The sequence below is a fragment of the Paralichthys olivaceus genome, chromosome 1 (genome assembly GCF_024713975.1).
Source record: "Paralichthys olivaceus isolate ysfri-2021 chromosome 1, ASM2471397v2, whole genome shotgun sequence".
Taxonomy (NCBI): domain Eukaryota; kingdom Metazoa; phylum Chordata; class Actinopteri; order Pleuronectiformes; family Paralichthyidae; genus Paralichthys; species Paralichthys olivaceus.
Genome location: NC_091093.1, coordinates 12,930,412 through 12,950,159, shown reverse-complemented (window position 1 = coordinate 12,950,159; position 19,748 = coordinate 12,930,412). Strand labels below are relative to the sequence as shown.

The following is a 19,748-nucleotide window of genomic DNA, read 5'->3' as shown; positions in this document are numbered from 1 at the left end:
TTGGACGTGTTAAAATGAGACGTGGACAGAAAATTTAACAGGCAGCGGAAAAAATGATTATGCTTTTTCCCTCAATAAAACCCTGGTCTGAAGTCAGAGGCACAGTCACTGTTATGATATCAAAATAGAAACATAGATCTTTACAGGCAGGTGCATAACATGTGTACACACACAGATAGTGAAGGTGTTTCTGGCAAATCCGCTCCTAAAGTCATCTGTCAGGGTGAAAACAGATTTTTAAAGGGAATGGAAGATGATACTCTGATTGTTTTATTCCATTTGACCCAAAAACATCCCAATGATTAATTAAGAGATCAAGCAGAACCCTCTGCGAACCATACGCCTGGCACAGCAAACTTTTTGACCACTGTTAAACTAGCATAAGTTGATTTGGACACACCTTAAATGAACTTGTGCCTAGTTTATTAAAATAGAGCCCATGGTCTTACTCAGTAAATTATTTAGCTGGACTTGGACAGGGTTTCTTGTGGTCACCCGGGTGCAGGGGCCCACTCGTCCCCAGCAGGGAGCAGCAGGACCTTCCTCGCTGCACTCTCCACTGTCACGTGTCTCCCAAGAGAGGATTATGGGGCCAAGACAAAGCAGCTTGGCCCTTCCCTGCCCTGTGTCTGCGGCTGCGCAGTGAAAGCTGGGGATTCTGCCCTCTCCTGTTCCGGTTCAGAGACAATATCAACTGTCTGTGTTAAAGGGAGGGAGAGAGAAAAAAAAACAGCAATCCTCTAAAGCAGCTTAAAGGCTGGATCAGGGGACTGACGCCCTTTCCATTTCCAGAACTACTTCTCTCTCTCTCTCTCTCTCTCTCTCTCTCTCTCTCTCTCTCTCTCTCCATTATGGCTAGATGAACATCTGACTGACTGCCAAAGGAGCAGCCACAGTGACGACATGTAAACTGTCCCATGCATCCTCCTACAGGCCTCCTCAAGTACCCCCCCCCCCCCCAAACATCTCCAACCTGGTCGCTGCACAGAAAGCATCAGAGCATGTGACTAACAATCACAGACAAGCCGGGTTATTTGATTTTAACTCTTGATGCAATCAGGAGTCTTGTATCCGATTAAATAATGAATGCTAAGTGCTCATGTAACAAATAAAATCTCCCGCCGGGGGGCCCTGGGTTCCCATGTGCATTATTATTTTTGAACCCCCCCCTCCCCTCCATCGCCCTTTGTGGACATGCTGGGTTTTGGAGTGAAATGATGTGAAGTAGAGTGGAGTGGAGAGGAGAGGAGAGTGGTTTGGAGAGAGTATGAGATGCGACTGTAGCCGGTCCCCTCATCAGTGTTTCTGTGTGTGTGTGTGTGTGTGTGTGTGTGTGTGTGTGTGTATGTGCGTGCGTAGGACTAAAAAGGGAAAACATAGGGCATTGCTTACATCGAAGGATATGAGCAAAAAATAAATTTGAAGAGTAAGAGAGAAAGAAGAACTCACGCAAAAGATGAACTAACTGGAGAGTTCATGACAGGACACAAGTCCAGACCAATGGTAGCACTGATACCTGTCTGTCACTTGACCTGGGAACAACAGTCTCACTTATTGACAATTTTATAGACTGATAAATTAAAATGTAATGGGTGCTTTAAAATTACATCAGTATTACTATCAACGCCTGTATCAACGCCTCAGGAAACCCCTTATCTTAAATGATATGTTGTAATCTACCTCTGGTGTTGTGTGCCGTGTTATTTATTTAAGTAAGTCCAAATTTCCGTAAAAACACATGCTATTTGGATATAAATGGGAATTAAATATATGTAGCTCTACTGAAAAAGTAAAAATCTTGAAGTTTCTCAGTTTGTCGTATAGATCAGAGGTCGACATGGAGGGTATAGAAGGTTTTTTAAAACTGATAAATGTACTTAGGCAGGTTCTGACCCAGGGGATGACAGAGAGTCAGTGATGATAATTTATAAAACAATAAATACATCACCTATTGATTATATAACTGGATATTGTAGATAACATACAGCCAGTGTCTCTGGATCACAACACACTGTCTGTAAATGCTCCTTGTGGAACTAGAGAAATTCCCTTGTACATATTATATTGGGGAAAAATGACAATAATAATATTATGGCTAGCCAGGACTGAAGGGGTTTGGTAATAGACACTGCTCTCTGCATTTCTTTTTCAATAAGCACTGGCCATTTGGGAAACTTCCTAACACTGGGCCCAGCCAACCAATGGTGTAACTTCAATCAGTCACATGGTACTGTTCTCACTTGCCACTCCCAGTGTCCACTCACAAGGACTCACAGACTTTGGGGTTTCTTCACAGGAAACCTTGTTTTCCACTGGTCAAAAAACCCACTAAAGCCCTAACATCTGTCTTTTGTCTGCAATGGGAATGGATATAATCCTCATTCGTTCTCATGTATCCACTATCATGACGATAGTGGATACAGGTTATTATCGGCACTGGCTCCGATCGTCTGTGATGGAAACGTGACACCTGAAAGAACAAGCTAATTTGACAAGCCAGAGAATTGAGAGAGCGCCTCAGTGTTTGTGCCTTTGTGACATTGAACATGACTCATCATGGTGCGTGGCATGCGTGGTAAAGAGAGAAAAAGGAGGAAGAAGAAAAGAAATGGGATTAGCTGGGTGACATGTATGACAAGTATATGCAGTTATAGGATGTATAGTTTCTGCTGCATTTGTTTGTTTGTTAACATGATTACACATTAACTACTGAGCAGATTACCAGGAAACCTGGTGGATGTGAAATTGGTTACAGATGAACCCACTACATTTTTGTTGGTTTCTCAGATCAGGCATGTAAAGGGGACTGATATCAATGAGTATGTGTAATTTGGTACAGATCCAAATAAAAATATAAATATAAAAGTGTTTCTATAAGGGGACTGTTGGGCCTTGGCGGAGGCATGTGCTCTGTGAATGGCCTTTTACTCATTACATTAGGATAATAGAACTTGATTTAGCTAATGTTGCATTAAATTAGCACACATAAATCACGTAGATCACACATTATATCAAACAATCCAGGATAAGATTTGATTTTTAAAGTGTCTGTTAATCATGATGATTATTATAAAACATGTGAGATTGAGGATGAAGATGATTCTCCATTTTTTAAAGGCACAGCAGTATAGGCTATTTATAATATATATATATGAATTGAATATGTATGTAAGCAATTGTCAGTGACATTGAGTTCAAACATCACATGACCTTTCAAGGTCTAATTCTGCTAATGCACATTCCAAACAACTGACTGTACACAACCATCTGTCTCTGCCACAAATAACCAGGAGAAATGATGTATTCAAACCCTCCTTCACACACACAAACATAAGAGAGAATGGGGGGGACAAAAGTTTTGACTTTTGAGGACTCTTGTCCATGGTGTCATGAAGAATGACATTAACACGAGAGCTGGGCAATGATGAAATGGCCTCTGACCTCGCACGGGCTTATCTCCGCTGCATCCACCTTCGCCTCGCACATACACAAATCCAACCTAGAAGCCTTTAAGAGGGGATTTTCTCAGTAGGGCGATCTGTTGTCTTCTCAAAAACTGTGGGAGTAAAACAGTTGAGGAGACAAGACCTTTCCTCCCCCTCTAGGCCGCACATGGGCTCGCTGTTTGATTGGAGAATGCACGTACAGCAAGACACCCAGCTGGAGTACAATGAGTGCAGCAAAAATCTGACAAGGTGTCTCAGGATCATTAAAGGTCACTAATGTATCTCTCTTAAAGTGTGTTGTTGTGGCAGAGTTTATCGTCTCTTGAAAGCCCGGTGAAGGACATCAATTTATTCCCCTCCCTTCACTTTGTTTTCCATGTTGTGCAGGTTGTTCAGTGTTAGTACATCAAGTCATCAGTGAAGGACAAACAAGCACCTCCTTCACACCGCATGATGACAGACTGTGAAGTGGAGAGAGACGGTGAAGTCGGGCTTTTGAGTAAATGGTACAAGGCTAATTTAGATCTACAACATTCACAGAGAAAACCATGTGACTAACCTGTTGTGCTTACATTGTTCTCCAAACACAACCTCACCACTCTAACCTGCCTCTGGTTCCCTGGAGTTTACCGTGATGTGACAGGAATAGAGTTAAGCCATGACCCACCAGATGCCAAGGATCCCTTTGGCTCATCTCATTTTTGCATGGGAAGTTAACTATATACTGCAGCCCAGTAGACGGGCTTACTCTACTTAAAACAAATGACGCACATGGTTTACTATACGTCCAGTCATTCCAAGTCCTGGCTGAGGGAATCTAGGTTCTCTTATGTGATGAGGAAAACTACCTCAGTGTTCAATCAGTTAAACTTTATTTGTGGGGCACTTTTCATACAGGTCAGCGCAGATCATGTGCTTCACATTTCACTGATGAGCCGAGACAAAAAAAAAAAAAAAAGGTTTGTTTAAAAGCTAAAATAATGAAATATTATTATGACAACAAGGGAAAAGGTACAATATATGCATTACAAAGTTAATAAAAAGATGTAGTAATAATATGACGACCTGTAAAATTATATATCATTTACAACATAGATGCAATCAAATAGATCCAATAAAATTATGTCTATAAGGCTGAAAAAAAGACATTTAAAGACCCAAGAATGTGGTTTTAAATAGAAATCCAACAAAAGACATTTGGTTATTTAGCATTATACGTCTGTTTAGGCTGCTGGTATTAGCCAGTTAGCTTTGCAAGCAGAATAAATGAAAATGGGAAATTGGCTAACTGGGTCAAATTTGCACACCAGCTCCTGTTCCCTCAAGGTTTCAGACACATGTGAAAATGTAGATATCAGAGTCAGTTGCCACAAACATTTTCTGGAACCTTTCCTGCCAGCCCCAGAGTAAAATCTCTAGATAATGCCTGAGTGAGCCCATGTGAGAATACTGCAGGAACATTTCTGGGAAAATTCACTGTGAGTAAGTGGGCATGATGATGACATTTCTAACATGTGACAGATGTAAAACTGAAAGGATTAAAAAGAAGTGTAGACACAGACATCAAAGAGATTACAAGATTCGAGAGCTTTTGGTGACGCTGTAAACAAAATGTTTCTCCTGCATGGTCCATCCAGGTACTATTCCTCGTCTGAATGTTCCAGAAATGTTGCCGTGAATGTGTCTGATTTGGACAATATCCTACTGCGTTCTTCTGATGTGAAGGACAAACTCTGGAAATTGTCCGGACCCATTTCAGCTGCTTCATGTTTGGAAACGGTGAAAAAGGTCATGGATCTGACTTCTGATATCATCAACAGCTGGTTCTTCAGCTAATGCTTATGATTATTTAGAGTGTTCTCATTGTCTGCGTTTCATGTCTGAAAAAGGCTTAATCAACCCCTTATTTGTTAAATCCATACAATGAGTTACATTCTGAGCTTCATATGAACCTACATATGCTAAATAGATGCAATCTCACTGTGTCTTATAGAGGGTGAAAGGTTGTTTTATATCACAGGTTCAGTCAGTCAGCCTACACACACAATGCTCGTCTCTCCACTCTCTATTAAAAGGGAAGCTGAGCTTACCTTAAAAGCCCTAACATAAACTTTGTATTGATTGTGGGAAAATGTGATGCAGCAGCCAGAGTAAGGACAGTGGGTAGTTGGGGGTTGGTAGCATCAGAGGTAGATGTAGGGTACGGTAAAGGTAAGTGGCCAGGGGATGCTTTATGTTAATGAAACATCCCCAAAAATATGTGTATATGAACGTGTGTGTGTGTGTGTGTGTGTGTGTGTAGGTCAAGGTTGAGTGTATCCTCCTCAGTCTGGACCTTTGTGGAGTTGAGGCATGCATGACTCACCCCACTGCTGCACGCTGCGCTGTGTAAGAGACCACTAGTGGATGAGGTCCATCAATAATTCAACAAAGACAGACTTCCTCTTTCTCTCTCTCCCTCACTCTCTCTCTCTGCTTCTGTTTCTAACTGACTGAATCTTTCTCTTACTTCCACAAACACCCTCCCTCAATCGCCCACCTTGCTGTTAAACCATCCCAAACCACTTAAAACAAGTGGTAACGCACTTCTAAATCTAAATCTGGGGCCCAGACAAGTAATCTTTGGCTTTTTTCCAATACTCTAACAAGACATCAAGATGGCTTTTTGTGATCATGTAAGATTATATGGCTGTACACGGGTACACTGATCCTGGTCTTGGCACTCTACCACCAGATTAGAAGTTAGATGTTAAACTTGGAGTCGTATGAGTGGTTATTTTAGGAGATGCTGCTGTGACCACACAGATGCTCAGAGGTTTGTGGTTACACACTGGCTTAGGTTAAGAAGGTCCTGGACTCAGACCTCATTAATTCTGAACGGGTGCTTTCAAAGAGGAGTTTGTATGTCCTTCCCTTAGTGTGTGAGGATTTCAAAAAATCTGAAACATGCAAACAGACAGAGAGGCAGAAGGGCCTACATCGAGCCCCCGCCTCTCAAAAAACCAAACCACATCATTCCAAACTTCAGACGATTCTTTTAGTGTCAAAATTGTAAACAAAGTGCACAATGTGCATTCACATAAATGATAGCAGTGAAAAGTAAAAAGGAGTAGTAAAAGGAAGAAGTAAAAAGTAGTTTGAGAGCAAACCTGAACACTGCATGTCTGACAGCAGCTATACACTTATTAAATCATTCTAGTCTCCAGCCAAGCCCTACGGACTCTGAAGCTTTTGAGAGCAAACTAGTGGGGCTGTGCTTGGGGCTTTCCAGCAGTTGACATGTGACTTTTATTAAATGTTGCAAAACAAATATGTTTCTGTTTTGTAAGAGCCCCAAATGTGCCTTATCTAGAAAGCACAACTGAATCCTAGAGTGAAGTGCAAAAAGTGCAGGAGCTTTTCACTAGGATTAACAACAGGAGCTGGAAGAGGTTATTCAAGAGTTTCCTGATGTGTTTGCTCGGGATGTTAATGCATTTTAGAAACATCTTTATGTCGGTCCCCCTTTGACCATTATCTCACATGAAACGTAACGAGGTCCAGCAGGATCCATTTCCTGCCTAAAACCGTTGATTCCATATGATGAAAATGTCGAGAGAGATGACAACCTCCATTAAAAGATACATTAGTGGGCATTATACTGCTAATCCCAGGACCTTTAGGGACCTGCTAATCTGGATTATAGTTTGTAGATCATTTTATAGCACCAGTTGTCTGCCTCCAAGGCAGCTTATTGTCCTCTCCTCTGATTTCCTCTTCATCTTAACCTCTTGAACCTGGGTATGCTTCCATTCAAAGCTCCAGGTTTTGCCACAGCAAGTATCAGCCAAACACACATAGATTATATGCCCATGAGTTAGGACAGTGTGTTATGTTATGTTTTCCCTGTCTGTCTGTTTGTTAATGTGTTTGTGTGTAAGCAAGATTACACAAAAACAATTGAACTGATTTCCACAAAACTTGGTGGAACGATGGGATGTGAACCAAGGAAGAACCCAGTGAATTAGAGAATAATTCAAAAATATTGATGGAAACTATTAGTCTCATTTAAGGACATGAGTGTGGGAAATTTGGTGCAGCTTGAATGAATTTAAGGGGCTGTTGGTCTTTGGCAGTGGTATGTGCTGTAGTTCCTGCTTTGTTTGAAATCAAACTTATTTGATGTGTGATTATAGTCTTGCACATTTTAAGATTTCCTTTTGGGCAAAATGAAAAGAAAGTGTTTGGCCAGGTAGATCTAGATCTTAACTTTAAATGTCTAATAATATAAAATTAAGTCAAATTTCAATAGACAAATACCACCCTCACTTTGGATTAGACCTAGCAGCTATTATCCTGACAAATTCCAGGAATTTAACATCTTTTCATTTCATTAGTGTGACAACAATATATCAACATCTGGATCTGCCTCTGTCTTGTCATTCTTTGCAGTGTAGCAGCAAACCACTGCGAGCCTCTGCACAGGAACAGACATTGCTTTTTCCATGATGGGTCCACTCTGAAAGCAATCACAACACATCATGTCTGCCTCACCCTGACACTGGAATCTATCAGACCAGTTTATCACCAATCTTATTACAAGAACACAGACACCACAGACAACGTTTACGATATGGCCCTGCGATATAACCCCGTCTTCATATCATCACAAGTACAGACTGACTACAGACTACATATATTCTTCTTGTAAAAAAATAAGATCATCATTAAATTAATGTTATAGACCCATGGAATTCAAACCATATAATTTCCAAACCTCGCTATAAACTATATATAATTTTCAAAAGACTATTCAACTACCTGTCACCAATTTGTATTTGTCTGTTGACAACAGCTAAGTCGTGAGTACCAAATACAACACACTGACTGCTGAGTTCCTACACCCTCAGTAATTGAATATTGTGGAGAACAGAAAAGTGCTTTGCTGAGAGGTGAGCGGTTGCTGTGGAAACACATTCAAAGAAAAGCCAGATCTTAACAAAACATCTGACTCAGCCCAGATACTTTCTATATTAGTCTGACATCACTGCAGTTCAAACATATGGAGTTCCATGCACAAGATTATGGGGTTATGCATAATGTTATAGTGAGTGAAACAGACTTTTTAAAATTAGAATTAAATGTAATAAAATAAATAAATCTTTATCAATGAGCCCCCCCCTCAGTTCCTTTGGCCTCCAGTCACTTCAGTACATTGAAGCTTTACCAGTCTCTGCATCATTAGGCCTCATTCGCTTCAATAATGCAAAAAGAGCAAAGCAGAGCAAACACCACACACCTTATCTCCATGTCAGCTCTCAACACAGCAGGAACCCAGCGGGTAAACAACACATTATCCAGCTGATGGCATCCTCTCTGCTTTATCCCCATCAACAGTGCAGAGAACAAATGAATATGTGAGTTTTCAGTTGTGCACACATCTGAAACTTATCCAATGTCTGCACCATCAATAAAATCAAGTGAGTTAAAATGAGGGGAGTGACAACAGTTGCTTTTAAACCTCCTTGATCCTGTCGCAGACCTGCATCTGAAAATCACATCAGCCTGGTTAAGATCTGGTCAGTCATTAGCTGTGGCTGAAAGGCACGCGAGGATCGTGCTGACAAACGGCAGATATAGCGGCAGATAGGTTGGGGGCTTTCTGGTCTGACATCACCGGCTGATGGGCATCACGGCCCTGCCAGCTTCACAGATCAGCCAATGATAGGATGTGTTTACTGTGGGACTGGACCAATGGGAGCGGAGCTGCTGTGTTTTCCCTGCCCCGCCTCTCCGCCTGCAGCTGAATGGCTCTGTTTGTGTGCGAGCACGTGACCACAGAAGGCGCTCGCTGGTATTTAAACACCATCGATTGGGTGCTGAAGTGGACAGCTCCCCCCGCACACACACACGCACACACACACACATACACGCGCACACACACTTACACGAATCAAAACCAAATCACCATGGCTCGCTCGGCTCCTCGTGGAGGATGATCTCCCTCCGTTGTTTTTAAACTCTGACTGAAGATCTCCATTTTTCTCCAGGCGCGCAAAAACATCGCTCCAACATCCACAGACTGCTGGACGAGAGAGAGGCGCCGCCCCCCCCCCCCCCCCCACACACACACAAACAGCAGTTAGGCGGATGTTTTGACACCTGTGGCTGAATCTGGATCATCATCCTCTTTTTCAAAAAACGAGAGAGGTTGGATTGTTTCGCATCCATTCGCATGCGTCCTGCAGGAGAGGTGCTCCGGCGCTGTTTGATCCCGAGTGTGGAGGCGCGAAGGGACCTAAAGCCATTTACGGACGCATTAATTTAAGCCGCTCTCTGTGGCTACTCGCAGACAGGAAAGAGCATGGATAGAGAGGAATCTGCTCTGACTGGTGCGTTGAGGGGATTTGCAGGGCTGGGGATGTGCTCCTGTGGAAACTAAACTGAGGACTAAAGCGCTGTTAGCCCCGCACTAACAGCTCGCCATTTCTCCTCAAGCCTCCTCTGCTTGTTGTTTCACCATTCTGACGAGGATATAAGTTTTCCAATCGACCATGGGGAAAGAGGAGTGCAAAACAATGCTGGACGCTTTGAACAAAGTGACCGCCTGCTACAGGCATCTGGTCATCGCCCTGGGAAGCACCTCGGACTCTCAGAACCTGCGAGAGGAGCTGAAGAGGACCCGCAAGAAGGCCCAGGAGCTGGCCGTGGCCAACAGGACTAAGCTGACCTCTCTGCTCAAAGACAAGACCATCACCAAGGAGGACCGGGCAGAGTACGAGCGCCTATGGGTGCTGTTCTCCAGCAGCATGGAGCTCCTGGAGGTGGACATGAAAAGGTCCCTGGAGATAGGGCAGGATTTCCCCCTCAAGGTACCGACGAGGCACCTCATCCAGACGGGCATGACCGGCAGCACCACCACGGTGGCGGCGCGGGCCATGAGCGTGCAGAACATGAAGTACGAGGCGGACAGCAACATCGACACGGCGGACCTGCGGGAACTGCGCTCCGAGATCACCCAGGTGAGCCAGATGATGGAGGAGATGGAGATGAAGGTGCAGGTGGCGCCGTGGGCCGTGGAGGCGAAGCAGGAGGCGGGCGCGGAGCTCAAGTCCAACATGAGCTTGGGGAATTCCTCCGTGGGAGTCATCTCCATCTGCGAGGAGGAGCCCAAAGAGGAGGACGGAGGCGGCAGCAGGGATGCTGGGTTCGCCACGATCTGCGCCGTGATCGGATTCTTTGTCATCGTCTTTGTCGCTGTGGTTCTAGGATACCTGGTCATCAACATGTCCTGAACCGTCCTGCGCCCACAGCCCACCCTGGTGATGGACCGACACCCTGCCGGAGCTGCCCACGGGAAGAGAGTGGGTGTAAGAGCCTGCAGCTCCACATGAGAGGGACCGAGCTTTTTTATGTGGACAAGTTATTAATCTGGATTTGTGAATGTAATCGATGGAGTTTGAGGAGTTGCACTAGATAAAAATGTAGAACAGTATAGAGCCATTGTGTGTCAGTCTGGGAGAATGGACGATGCAAAGATTAAAAAAGTCTTTTTCAGGGGCCAAAAGGTACTTTTGGAGGAAATGGGTGTGTGGAAGACATACCATTACGTGACAGTGTCTGGCCATCAGGATGATACAAGCAACACGTAATCCAAGTGGATTAGTGGGAAAAGCTCAAGCGTAAATGTAGCCTACTGTTAAGTATTCCCCCCCTTGATGTTCTGCTGATTGATGCTTTGAGTTTATGACTTTATTTCCAGCAAAGAGAAGCAGGGGGAACCATATAGTCAGAGAAGTTTAAACTAAGTGAGCCAAATGTTTAAAGTTAACCTTTGGATGTGAACAACACTGCACTGGTCCACACTCCTTTTTTAGCACAGTTTGAATACAACACAAAGATCTATAGTACAGTCAGATTGTGCAGTAGGCCTGTATCTTATACTTCATTGCATCAAATCACAATGTGCTACATAAGGGACCTGAGAGACGTCCACAGTATTTTTTAATAATGCACCCATTCACTGTAAGCCTGTTCATGTTCCTTCACAGGGTTTATTCTTCTCTTGCAATCAGTGTTGAATGTATACATTACAACATGTGAATAGAGGGGTTTGTATACAGTTCACTGCTTTGTCAGATAATGTACATACAATTAAGTATATTTATTATAATAAAATCTTTTGAAATGCACTTCAAAACATGCTCTCAGTTTGAGGAAAGAGTCGCAAAACAACGTTTTTGTATCAATGCAAGAAGTGAATGACACCTTTTTTTTACGTGTGAGTTCTTTGGAATATGTATTTTGAGTTAGAGCTAATGGTTTTAGCCCAGTTTGTAATGACTGCAAGGCCAGATAAGTGCACAGGGTATTTTAAGTAGAGGATTATAGACGTAACCACCCCTAGGTTTAAAATAGTGTTCGATTTAAAATGGAAAGCAAACTAACACCAACACTTTAACTCCCTAATGGTTTTAGTTGTAAGAGTCTTTGAAGGTAATCCTAAGAATGGTACATAGGAGGAGTGAAGCCTGAAGGCTGCCAAAGCCAAAGCCTCTGGTAAGAGGGCTGGAGTAGTTGTCCTGGAGCGGGTTCAGAGGAACTACTACAGAACAGTTTGGGATTCATTTAACAGTTTTAAATTAGAAATTACAATCACTTGCCAAATAAAACAAATTGAAACTTAAAATGATATGAATTGGATGCTTGTATTTCCATTTCTGAGAAACATTTGGCTAAAATCAAGATGCACGCTCAATAGGCAGACAAGTACATTTTGTTGTAGCCTGATTTCATTGCACTTTATTTCTCTTACTTTCTATGTTCATACAATATATCAGTAAAGATTCTGTCTGTCCTCTGCAGCACAGAGTGACCTCAAGATAAGTAAATCCATGTGTATCATCATCTACAGCACAGTTGCTGAGAGACGTCAGCAACTCGTCATCATCATCATTTCATAAAGTGTAATTTTTGTATTACTATTGCTCTGTTGTGATATCTAATGAAAAGTCTGTTGTAATACGACTCATCAGCTGCACATGAAATTAGCTATAAACTGACTCTAAAGATCACCTCCTCCATTCTTAAGGAGGTTTGCTTATAATTGTACACCCCTGGCATTTAACAACCATCGAGCCTTAGTTACAGGCTGTGGAGGCAGAAATCTCACAGGATCGAATTTAATTATGGCTGCCCTCCTCCTCCTCAGAGCCCAGGGCTGACTCCTTGTGGGAGTAATGCATTCACTGCAGCACGATTACATTTTTCTTATATTTAAAAAACTGTAAAATAATATTGCAAAAAAGCTGCAGAAAAGGTGTTTGTTCAGCAGGTACACTGAAATGTCTTTTTCCACTGTGTTTTATCTCCTCTGTTCCTGTCTGTCTCTTCTCAACCACTTGAGGTTCAAAACCATTAACAGAACAACACTCACTGGACTCCAAAATCACTGAGGTCACAGACGAGAGCTATTATTTTTGGCAGGACTTTGATGCACGAAAATCAGTGGCACGTCACACTCATACCCGATTCACAAGAAGGCTTTCAGACAACTTGTTTATCCGTGTTGTTTTTTTCACACCCATTTCACACAGGCATTAACCTCCATTAACAGAGTCAAGAATGACTTGAAGTTCGCAACAGACTAACATTGTCATCCAGAGATCCAAAAATATAAAGGCTATTAATTAAACATGCATGGGGAAGAAAGAAGGGGGACAGACTAAAATAGTGGATGATAAAGCCTCCAGAAACTCTTAAAAAATTGGTCCCTCACATTTTGCTCGTGCAACAGTCCCAGTCGAATGCAACTTTTGAGACTGTTTCATGCTCAAATGATTGTGTTGCAATCTCCATTATGCAAGCCACAGCTCAAAATAGCCACAGCATTAAAGTTTCAGAGTATGTGCTTCATTAGGTATAAAAAATGTACCCTTTACAGGTGAGTAAATCCACTTTCTCTGCAGGTGTTTGAAGGCATTTTATCTCCACTCGTGCATTTAAGAGCCTTGTGTCGCTTCACTCTGTCGCCTGGAAACTAATAAACTAAGCAGACTGGTTCACTGGGAGGACACACAAACACACACATACACTCATGCTACACACTTGGCAGAGACAGACCACTGCATCATCACCTCATCTGGACGAAGATAGTGGGTTTTCAAGGCTGTGGGTTGCCATAGAAACCCTCAACTGACTCTCCACCACAAACAGCATGGTAGATTGAGCAGTGTTATTTCAACCCCCCCCCCGACACCACCATCCCACACACAGACACACGCGAAGACGTAGTGTGAGGAGAGCAGACATGAGAAAAACATCAGCATGTTTTCCCACACTGACAGAAATGGGTTTTAAAAAGCGTGCATGGTCACAGTGATTTCCACAGTACTGATCTTCGATCTCTTCTTCTCTCTTTTATTTAGCTATATCATATCAATATCTGTACATCTAATTTTGCTCAACATCCACTGAAATAACTTCATTTTTGATTTAACACGTAAGATCAACACTGACACATTGCATATACATTATACCACCTAGACTGTTTAAGGAAGCCAAGACACAGGCCAAGATACTGAAAACAGAAACCTGATTATGAGGAAACAGAAATCTGTGATGGTGTAAGTATTGTTTGCATATACACAGTTACCAAGGCCCAACACTCCCCCTTATGAAAACACATTTAAATATCTTACTATCTAAAAATTTAAATAACTAAAGCAGCACTTTTTAAAAATCAATATCAATATGACTAAAGTCCAATATATTTAAATATGATGATTATGTATCGGTGTAAACACAGTGAAGAAGTATAAAACACTTCATCTACCTCAGATTTGTAAAATGTTGTTTGTCATTCTCTGCTAATGAGGTTAAAACCACAACCTTCACTCAGGAGCAAAAATCAGTCTGTAAAACTAAAAGAAATAATAATGTGACATTAATCATTACAGTTATCGACTGATATGAATGTTTATCTTGATATTATGTGATAGTAGACAATAAAAATTGTTAAGCCTTCACATACACAAACAACAAAACATCATAACATGTATCACAAATCCGCCAAAAGCAGTTTGAGATGGCATTTGTGAAACAATCAAATGAATAATGAATGAATTTGCGTTCAATAATAAATCAATTCATGAATGGCATACACAGGGTACAAGCAATATGACAGAGATTATTCCTTATGAGTCATTAATTTGCCATGGGCCCAGCTGTTAGCAGGGAAGACACCCACAGGAGAGAGGGTGAAGCCCCGCAGAGCCTCCACCGCTGACATGAGCACTCGTACTGAGAGGGACCACACCAACACATCACCTATGGGCTGCATGTGTCGTCTCTAAAATGCTTTTCATATATTTAGTAGACAACCTGTTTCTATGGTTACAAGAAACCCTAATCAGTTTGGTCAAAGTCAAACAGTTACATAATCATTTTCTCTGTAGCGAGAAGCAAAGTATAATGTAAAGAACAATTCTGACCAGAAAACATCCATGTGAGACTTTAAAGCAGTAAACGATAACAACATGAGATTTGACTGTCATGTTTGAGCTCCTTTAATCAAACAAAACACATTTTAAATGAACCAAACCAGATAAAACATTAGAAGTAGAGGTACTGTGTACAGTAAGGCACATAACCACAAGCATATAAACTGTGTGTCAATCTGTAACTTTAGATTTCTCCTCCCTGTCCTGTCAGGCTCTCTGTGCTGGACCACAAGAGAGCCTGGAACTTCTCCCCCTCTACAGAGCCATCAATTCCACAGGATCCTGACAAATAAATAAACTTAAAGAGATAAAATAAAAAGTAATACATCGTTTTATAGATCAGTGGAATCATTGAACTGCTCCACACTTCCCACGTTTATCCTACTTGAGAACTACATCCTAAATATTATATCTTCACTTTAATTCAACAAAGATACTTTAATTATGACAGGTTTGACAGTTATAGATGAACATTCCAGAGGGAATTTCTTCACTGCACTTAAATTCTTCTCTTCACTCTTCCCCTCTGCTTTGGCACCAAAATCAGTTATCAATCAAGTCATCTATTCTTCTCATATCATATTAAGCTCTTTTGATAATGAGGTTTGAAATACAGGTTAGGTCATTGAAACCAGACGACCGAAAGAAATATTGAAAGAAATACATCACAATCTAATGTAATAATTAGGAATACTTGAGGTTGAAAGTGTAAATGAAAAAGCGTAACAATCAAAATATTAAACTTGTTTTGTTTCATTAAGTTTCTTGTCATTATACTGTGCACAGAGGAGCGTGAACGCAAGTCAAAGCTGACTTTGAGGCTCATGAGCCGAGGTTGGCTTTATGATTGGCAGCAAGTGGCTGTACTTGGGTTTGATGGTGATCTGTAGAGTTGTTGAATATGGATTCAAAATCACTATGCGGTGCAGAGCAGAACTGTCCTGAGGTTCCTCCAGCTGAGGGTCTGTGCTTGAATCCACCTGAGTCTTTCCTGAATTGTCCAACGGGTAAAGTTTGTCACCTAGAACGACAGGAGATAAAAATAAGAAAATAGGCCAAAACACTAATCTAACCAGTGACCATCTCATAAAACGAATACCTATAGCGTTATTATTCACAAGAAAACCTCACAGTCATTCATTATTAATAAAACAACACAGACTGAGGTACCTGGAAGCACTGATATGTGGTGTTCATCTTCTGGGAAAACTACAGGCAGCCACTGCTCGCAGCCCTTCGTGGCACGCTGTCTGGAAAAGTTGTGGAGGTCATTCAGCAAGGGGAAGTGACATATGCGGCTGAGCTCGTAGAACTGCGGAGGGGGGATCCAAAATTCCTGTGCCTGGTAGCTCTGCAGGACTTCTGATGGCGTGGACCACTGAAACACAGAAAAAGGGATTGTGTTTTATAACCATATGACTGATTTAGATCAGTGCATCTAATGGCAGTTAAAAAGTATTTGTGTTCAGCTGTTGTAATTAGGAACAAACACTGAACAACTCTACTGTAATTGACCCACCAAAGATTTTTGATATCTTAAATTTCCTAACAACCACTGGAACAGTCAACCTTTAAACCGCCATTTCAGCAGCAGAACAGTCACTGGTGAACTTTATAACTGGTAGCTTGTTTATACTGAGCTCTCTGGGATGTGTTGATTATTTGTTGAAGTTATATACATCGTTGTACTTTAGCTGACATGGTCAGTGAACCATTTTATTCCCTAAAAGCTGTTTCATAGTGTCTGTATAGATGATCGGAACAGGGCAGTTTGTATGTGTTGGAAATGCTCAAATGATCACAAAGCAAGATTGAGTAATTTGTGGAAGTTATTATATTAGGTTTAATCTCAAAGACATACTCCATCATGTTCTGACTTCTGACTGTTATTTCTCTGAATTGGTACAAACACTAGAACCAGACCGATTTACCTGCCTTTCACAGACATAATGCTATCAGAATTTATGTTGGTTGACATAGAATAAGCAATGCAGCAAAGATGTGCATTTATTTCTTACTTTAGATTCTATATATTTGGTATTTTTCAACAGCAAAAGTTTATAGTTAGACTGTAAAATATCAAGCCTCAATTACATTTTTTTGTCATAAGGAGAAAGTATAATGACATATTGGGAATGATCATTTTTTTAATATACATATATAAGACAATATATCAGTATCAAAACTTTTACTACTAATATTGTGGAATCATATCATCATATCATTCCAATTTCATCTGTCTCTTTGGTTTGCAACACACAAAAAAAGACAATGACCATATTTTCTAAGATGATCACTTCAAGCTTGTGATTATTTACATGGCCCTATTTGTTTCAGTTCACTGAATCTATGCTTTTAAATCCTGTTGGAATAACTATTTCTTTTATAGAAGCTTTTAAACATCAAAAACTACATAACATGACTGTATTAACTACTACGTGACTACATGGTTGCTTTACTTGTTTCTTCAGGCGTTGTACCCATGTGTACCTTATATAGGCAACTGAACTCGCTTGTGTTTGTGTTCAGATGCCTATGCACACATGCTCAACTCCTGAAGATACCATGAGCTGGATGACTGACGACTCATCACAGATATTTTCTTAAAACATACCTTTATAGTGGTCTTTTTATGAAACATTTTGGTTATAAGGTAAGCTTTTTGTTTTTAATGTATTGTTTTGTTTTATTCTCATGTATTTTGAAAACCAAGTGCTATAGACTGAAGTTTATCATTTCTTTTCATTTGTACTGATTTAACTGTTCTTAAAACAAATCTCTGCAAAGCAACACGTGATGCTGTAAGATGTGCTCCCTTCCTGCATCACCTGGCAGCGCACTATCTCCCTATCGTCCTGCAGGGTCTGTGGGGTCTCCTGCAGGCAGCAGATGAAGAAAGCTGTGTCAAACCTCGCGGCGCTGTATCCAGCCACAGGGGTCAGCCAGTTGCTCCATTCATGCAGAGCCCAGATGTTGGGCAGCACCTGCAGCTCCCTGCACATCCTGATGAAGTTGGAGGAGTTCTGGATCACCAGAGACCTCCACCTGCTCAGCTCGCTGCTGCACAACCCGTTTACTTCACATGTGGCCGTCGTGGCCTCCGTGTCTCTTAGTAATAACTCTTTCTCTTCCTGTTGAGACACAGCCAGCAGCACACCGCACTCCTCAAACGTCTCCCTCAGGGCGCAGATCCTGAAGGCCACCTCTCCCGGGACAGGAGAGCCCAGGCTCAGTCGGTCTGTGGCGAAGATCGGGGGTCTGCTCTCCGCCGGTTGTGTGACGCTTCTCAGACCGAAGCTGGCAGAGTCTCTGAAGGACTGGAAGACGTCGACCCATTCACTGGAGAAGTCCGAGGAGTCCACCTTACCGCCGGGAAACACGTACGCGTTGGGCATGAATCCGCTTTTACTGCTTCGTTTCAGCAGCAAAACGTCGTAGTCGAAGGCGGTCGTGTGCGGCAGGTGTGAGCGTCCACAGCTGCTCGCCAGCGGGGAGCCTGGAGCCTCCGGGGTCCTGGACGACAAACCGGCCGGAGCGAGCCGGCGGCCTGCGGCTAAGATGAGTGTGGCCGCCTCCTTCCAGCGCTTCAGGGTCGTGTTCATCTTTATAAAATGTATCCAAACGCTCCTGACAGTTGTTGTTGCTCATTCACCTGGTCCCTGTTGTTGTGGGGGAAGTCATCTACAGAGAGATGAGTTGCTATCGCCCCCTGCAGGCTGGAGGACCTACAGCTACGCACAGTTACTGCAAAAACACAACTTGTGTAATTCTTCCCTTTCTTTCACTGTCTTTTAAAGAAATGTTCCCGATTTTTCAAATTTCAACAGTTATTTCTATTTTTTGCACAACATGTTTGGCGAATCACGAATCACCAAGTATTTGTGAGCCCGGACCTTCAAATTTGACTCGGAACGGCGTAATTTACATCACGTTTGTAGCCTGAATGTTCGCTGTTCACGTTTGTGCACACGACACACACTTGTGCCTCAATACTCTCAACCAAGAGGCACAGGACGACAACAGCGAAATGACATGAAAGAGAATAAAATCAAGGATTCAAGTTGATTTGCATTTATGATGGACTACTATCTAAACATACTTCACAATCATGGACAGCTCAACGTAGGTTTGAAATAATCCAAACAACTTCCCTCATTATGAAATTTTGCATTGAAACTCAAATTTCTCTCAGCAACTACTATCCTACATTCAATAGAGCTATATGTTATGTACCAGTTGACATATGAATATCTTATAAATTCACTCAAACACCATTAAAACAAAGCCAATACTGGCGTATAAAAATGTAATTGATTAAAAAATAATCTCAGTGGGTGTTTTTTCTTAATGTTTTTTCATTGTGTGTGTTTTGTACATATCCTTTATGTTTCTTGAACTGCAATGACAGTCTCTTTGCTTCTTATTTGTTTATTTTATTATCCTTTTTTTTTAACTGTCAATTGACCCCAGACCCACCCTCAATATCCCTCCCTGAGAACAGTCCCACAAATGGTGCCAATTCAATAATGGCAAATCTCTGTATGTGAATCTAATTTTGAAATCTGAAAAATGTTATGTCTATGTTTATTTATGTCCATAGTCTATGGCAGATTTTTATTTTCTCACAAAATATTTTTATAATATTTGAAGACTTGCTTCCTCCTGCATTAGTTATACGCAGCACTGAAATAACCAACTCCTAAACACGATTCTAAATTTGAAGCTGTCAATGCACTTATTCAGATCCTAAGCCCTGGTGAATGTGTCTGAAACTTGCACCCTGGTATTGGTCATAAGTTCCTGTGCAGGGTGATTGAGTTCA

At 41.7% G+C, this 19,748-nt stretch overlaps 2 protein-coding genes across 2 annotated transcripts; one reads left to right on the top strand and one right to left on the bottom strand.

Annotated features, from left to right (window-relative positions):
- Positions 1-9,325: 9,325 nt before the first annotated feature.
- Positions 9,326-11,617, top strand: LOC109624953 (regulator of G protein signaling 9 binding protein). The gene has a single exon (XM_020079886.2). The coding sequence runs from the start codon at positions 9,980-9,982 to the stop codon at positions 10,718-10,720; it is 741 nt and encodes a 246-aa protein (XP_019935445.1). The 5' UTR covers positions 9,326-9,979; the 3' UTR covers positions 10,721-11,617.
- A 3,351-nt stretch (positions 11,618-14,968) lies between these two features.
- nudt19 (nudix (nucleoside diphosphate linked moiety X)-type motif 19) lies at positions 14,969-18,690 on the bottom strand. Its single transcript, XM_020079668.2, has 3 exons — positions 17,755-18,690; positions 16,097-16,304; positions 14,969-15,947 (listed from the first exon to the last, which is right to left on the bottom strand). The coding sequence occupies exons 1-3, from the start codon at positions 18,526-18,528 to the stop codon at positions 15,730-15,732; spliced, it is 1,200 nt and encodes a 399-aa protein (XP_019935227.2). The 5' UTR covers positions 18,529-18,690; the 3' UTR covers positions 14,969-15,729.
- Positions 18,691-19,748: the final 1,058 nt, after the last annotated feature.

Excerpts from the sequence above, each read along its gene's own strand:
- LOC109624953 (XM_020079886.2), top strand. The coding sequence starts at position 9,980 with ATGGGGAAAGAGGAGTGCAAAACAATGCTGGACGCTTTGAACAAAGTG.
- nudt19 (XM_020079668.2), bottom strand. The coding sequence starts at position 18,528 with ATGAACACGACCCTGAAGCGCTGGAAGGAGGCGGCCACACTCATCTTA. Across the intron at positions 16,305-17,754 it reads GGGAGATAGTGCGCTGCCAG|TGGTCCACGCCATCAGAAGT; the intron begins GTGATGCAGGAA and ends TCTGTGTTTCAG. Across the intron at positions 15,948-16,096 it reads CCACATATCAGTGCTTCCAG|GTGACAAACTTTACCCGTTG; the intron begins GTACCTCAGTCT and ends CTGTCGTTCTAG.